This window comes from Polypterus senegalus, chromosome 2 (assembly GCF_016835505.1).
Source record: "Polypterus senegalus isolate Bchr_013 chromosome 2, ASM1683550v1, whole genome shotgun sequence".
Lineage (NCBI taxonomy): Eukaryota > Metazoa > Chordata > Cladistia > Polypteriformes > Polypteridae > Polypterus > Polypterus senegalus.
The window spans coordinates 12,595,076-12,600,197 of NC_053155.1; the positions used below are offsets into that span (position 1 = coordinate 12,595,076).

Sequence of the window (5,122 nt, forward strand, 5' to 3'; positions counted from 1 at the left end):
TCCAAGTAACATTAGACCAAAAAAATCAATTTTTAATGATGTAAGCGAGAATTGGGAAACCAAACATCAACCCATTACTTGACAAAAATTCAAAAGGCAATAACGTAAGCAAAGTCGGAAAACCAAAAATCCAACTAACACAAGAGAAAAACGAAAAAGTCAAGGATGTAAGTGAAAGTCAGGAAAACAAACACCAAGCTAATCCTAGACAAAAAAAGAAAAGTTAAAGGCACAAGAGAGAGTTAGGAAGTCAAACATTAGACACGAAAGTCATGGACATAAGCGAAAGTCAGAAAACCAGAACACCAAGTAACCAAGACCAAGAAAGCAATTGTCAAGGATGTCAGCGAGAATCGGGAAACCAAATATTACCTAACAATGGACAACAAAATCTAAAGTCAGGAACATAACCAAGAAACAGAAGTCTAAAAATGAACCTAACAGAAGATAAAGTATCAGAGATCACACATGTAAGTGAGAGTCAGAAAACTAAAACCAACCTAACACTAGACACAAAAAAATCAAAACACAGGGACATAGAGATGAAAAAATCAGAAGTCAAGGACATACGAGAGAGTCGGGAAATCAAACACTAGACGACATATCAAAAGTCAAGGACATAAGTGAGATCGGAAAACCAAAAATCCAACTAACATTAGACAAAAAAAAAAAATCAATTGTCACCGATGTGAGAATCGGGAAACCAAACATGAACCTACTACATGACAAAAATTCAAAAGTCAATAACGTAAGTGAAGTCAGAAAACCAAAAATGTAATTCGCTCAAGACAAAAATTCAAAAAGGCAAAGATATAAGCGAGAGTCGGGAAACCAAACATCAACCTGATACTAGACAAAAAATTAAAAGTTAAAGATATAAGAGACAGCTACGGAGCCAAACACTAGATACAAAAGCCATGGAAAGTAAGCGAAAGTTGGAAAACCAAAAAAATCCAAGTAACAATTTAGGAGCAGACGCTGATACAGTGCATTGCCGCACCCATCACATGGCAAACCACCTCAGGATCCCAGAATAGGACCCGAGGACAGCCATGCGACAGGTGACAACTCAGCACCACTCTAGTCCAGATGTAATGGAACCGTGTGAGGTTTTTTATGGTGGCTGGAGTGCCAATTCTGCAATGGACCCCCAGGATTTTCCCTGCAGGCTGGATGCAGATTAACTTCATACGCAGGTTAAGGGCCTGTGCTCAAGGACCCAATGGAGTCGAATCACTTTTGGTGTTTACGGGATTTGAACCAGCAGCCTTCCGATTACCAGTCTCAGATCCCTAGCCTCAGAGCCACCACAAGCAACAATAGACAAAAAAAAAATCAATTGTCAATGATGGTAAGCGGGAAACCAAACATCCAGATATTACTAGACAAAAATTCAAAAGCCAAGGATGTAAGTGAAGTTGGAAAACCACAACTACAGCTATCACAAGACAAAAATTCAAACATCAAGGAGATAAACGTGAGTGGGGAAACCAAGCATCATCGTAACACTAGATAAATTATCAAAAGTTAAAAACATTACACAAAAAATCAAAAGTAAAAGACATGGGCAAAAATCGGAAAATCAAAAAAATGTAACCAATCACAAGTGCCTATTTGAAAATTAGCTAACTATGCCAAACCAAAATGGATGGACAAATATTTTGGAATTTTGGACAAAAATAAATTCCAGTGATAGTCCAGGCGTTGTTTCCTGTCTCGTCCGTAGTGCTGCCAGGGTGTGCTCCTGACCCTAAACTCAGTTAATTGTGGGGGGTCACAAAGTTATATGTTATAGTTAAAAACAAGTAACATGACAATGAAATGTTATTTATGGTTTATTCTTACAGGTGAAATGGAAAATTTTGCCATGATGCAAAATGTTACGGTGACTGTGGCAGAGTTTGTGTTGCACTGCGCAGTCGAACCTGACCAGAAGAATCTCACCATCATATCACTTTTCTTCATCTACTTGGTGACAATGATTGGGAACCTCCTGGTGATCGTGGTCATCACAATAAACCCTCATCTTCACACCCCGATGTTTTTTTACATCTGCTTCTTAGCCATCATCGATGCCGTTAACAGCTCCAATCTCATCCCACGCATGCTGGCTGTCCTGCTCTTCAACTCCTCCGCTGTGCCTTATGGACCCTGTTTGCTGCAGATGTCGGTGGTGTACTTTCTGGGGATTATGGAGGCTCACCTGTTAGTTGTAATGGCCTGTGACCGCTATGTAGCGGTGGTTTATCCCCTGAGGTATCCATCGATTGTTACAAGTAAAGTCGTCTGGGTCAGCATCTTCTTGGTGAACATCATCGCTTTGGCCATTCTCACGCCATACCTGGTTTACGTAAGAGAGCTCTCATTCTGTCGCACCAATGTCTTGCCCTACTGTTTCTGTGACTATGCAACCATGGTTCAAATTTCATGTACCAACGATCCCAAGTACATTGTCATCTTGTCCATCACGACGGGAATACAAGCCGTGTACTGCGTAGGTCTGACCCTTTTCTCCTACTTAAGAATTGGCACAGCGGCTCTGAAAATCACATCCGACAAAGGGAAGCAGAAGGTCTTCAGTACCCTGCTGACCCACCTTCTGGTGGTGGGCCTTTTCTATTTCCCTTTAATGATCTCCTACATCCTGCCTGGAGTCGGGGTGAAACTGTCAGCTGAAGCCTGCACTACGTTGGTGATTGTTGCCATCATGATCCCTCCCATGATGAATCCCTTAATCTACAGCTTTAGGAACAAGGAAATAAAAGGCAGCATCCGCCGACTTTTCACAGGAAAGCGAACATCTCCACAGACAGATATGGATTAAATAAGGACATTATGGAAAAGAGAACTCAGTGGGAACCAAATATTGTGGTTGGGTATAGAAAGGGTTTGGAAGGAAAACTTTGAGATATTTCTTTAAAGACCTAAGAAGGGTTTAAAATATTTATGGAAAAAAAATGCTAAAGCACAAGTAAATATGTACTAGATGTGAAAAATATTGTACAGTGTATCCATCTACCTTCCTATCTTGAACTTCCCAAAAATCTACATAAAGAAGCATACCAAATTTCAAGCAGATGGACCAACATACACTAGGTGAATGTTCAAAAAAAATACTTGAAGTTCAGATACTTTAGCCTTCGTCATTCTCTTTTATGTGTAATTACAGCCGTGTGAAAAAGTAAGTAGACCCCATATTTTATTTGGACAAATCAAGACTTGATCTTCATTTGATCGGTATCTTTAGATGAAGGTGATGTAACTGAAGCAATATAAAGTTGACTTAGCAATGACTTGTTGAAGAAAAATGGACAGATTAGCTCTGATAGTTGGTGTGACCCTTCAAGTCGGGATATCCTCTCACTGTCTAGTGGTCTCTGACATCGACTGGGAGAACGTTCCTCCCACTCCTCCATGGAGAATTGCTTTAAGCTTTGTCATGTTTGAGGGTTTCTTTGCATCCATTACACATTTCAAATCCCCCCACAGCATCTCGATGGGATTCAGAAAACCCTTCATTTCTTTCTTTTCAGCCATTCCTTCATGGATTTACAGGTATGTTTAGGGTTATTGTCATGTTGCACGGTCCACCTTTGGTGAGAGCTTCACTCTCCTGATAGATGTTCTCACATTATCTTCAATGAAGGATCCTAAGATGATCAGCTGCCCTAAAGCAGCAAAGTAGCCCCAAACCAGAACAAGTCCACCACAGTGCTTTACATTTGAGGTTCTTCTAGGTTGAGGTGGTATGAGGTTCTTTGAGTCGAATGCTTTCTTTGGTTTTTATCAAATACTTTTTACGGTACCATGGCTGAATAATCCTCTCTCGGCCTTGTCTGTCCAGGGCAAATTATTCAAGAAGTTCTGATGTTCGTAGGCAAACTTTACTCTTGTCCTGATGTTCTCCCTGGTTTCCACCATGCACATCTCTCATGTTGATCTAATTTAAGTTGTATCTTTCTAATTGTAGACTCAGGCACCTTGATGTTAACAGTGGCAAGAGCTACCTGAAGGTTCTGTGATGAAACCCTGGGCTTCTTAGAGGCTTCTTTCACCAACTTGCATTCTGCTCAGACTAAATTTGCTGGCCTGGACAAGTAGTCAGTTGTTTGAAATCTTCTCCACTTGTTGATGATCTTCAGGAAATGGTTGATTTGCAATTGTCCGGAGATCTTTTTCAATCCCATCCCGAAGTTCCTTCTATAGGCCTCTTTTGCTATTGACATGATGATAACACACACTTGTTTCAGTAAGAAATGTAATGATGTCCTGATCTTTAACACCTGATTCTAATTTGAGGTAGGGATAATGTAGGGGTTGTGAAAGCCAACCCAGACACAGACAGGCAGGAGACAGGTTTTGCACCCAGCACATGTTTATTTATAGTTTGGTGCACATAAACCAGCATCAAGACACAAGGCTCAGGGCCCAACACAGTCCATGCACCTCCACTCTTGTTCAGGTTTTGTCCTCTTCCTCCCGATTCTGGAAGTGCTCCAGGTGCTCATCAATGGATTTCCATCAGCATTTCTGGGTGTGGTGGAAGAGCTGTACTCCAGGGCTCAGTGTCTGCTGCAGTACCCCATGGCGGTGCCCACGGACCCCAACAGGGCTGTATCAAACTCCAGCTCCCATAGAGCCCTGCGGGAGTCTGAGGCATTGCTGTCAGCCAGGGCGGTTGCCACCTAGCACTCTGGGGAGGTAATGTTCTGACCATGTTACCTCCCCTGGTCCTTCCTTGTAGATTGAGGAAGTAATCAAATGCCATCGCTTCTGGCACACGTTATTTTGTTTTAAATGGAGAAATCTGCCATTTTATGTCCATTGGTCTACAGTATGAGTACTCATTTTTGGTCCTGGAGGACCACATTGGGTACAGACCTTTGCTTTGACCAAATTTTTAATTAGAATCTGTTAGTTTGGGTTTAGTTTTCCTTAAACTGTTACAATATAAAACCCTTAATTGCCTATTTTGAATTAGATTCTGTTAATTTGGGCTTAGTTTTTGTTAAGCCGGTTGTTATAATTTAGAACCCTTAATTGCCAATTTTAGGTCTGACTTACTACTGTTGGGTTGTAATTGCCTTCCATTTTCTTAACCAGCCATCAGTTAATAGTGAGG

General features: G+C 41.2%; 1 protein-coding gene across 1 annotated transcript; it reads left to right on the top strand.

The window, feature by feature from the left end:
- The first annotated feature begins 1,852 nt into the window (after positions 1-1,852).
- LOC120524149 (olfactory receptor 1M1-like) lies at positions 1,853-2,824 on the top strand. The gene has a single exon (XM_039746027.1). It carries the CDS (start codon positions 1,853-1,855, stop codon positions 2,822-2,824), a length of 972 nt encoding a protein of 323 aa, XP_039601961.1.
- The last annotated feature ends 2,298 nt before the right edge of the window (positions 2,825-5,122 follow it).

What these genes read in the sequence shown, in the direction of transcription:
- LOC120524149 (XM_039746027.1), top strand. Translation starts at nt 1,853, where the DNA reads ATGGAAAATTTTGCCATGATGCAAAATGTTACGGTGACTGTGGCAGAG.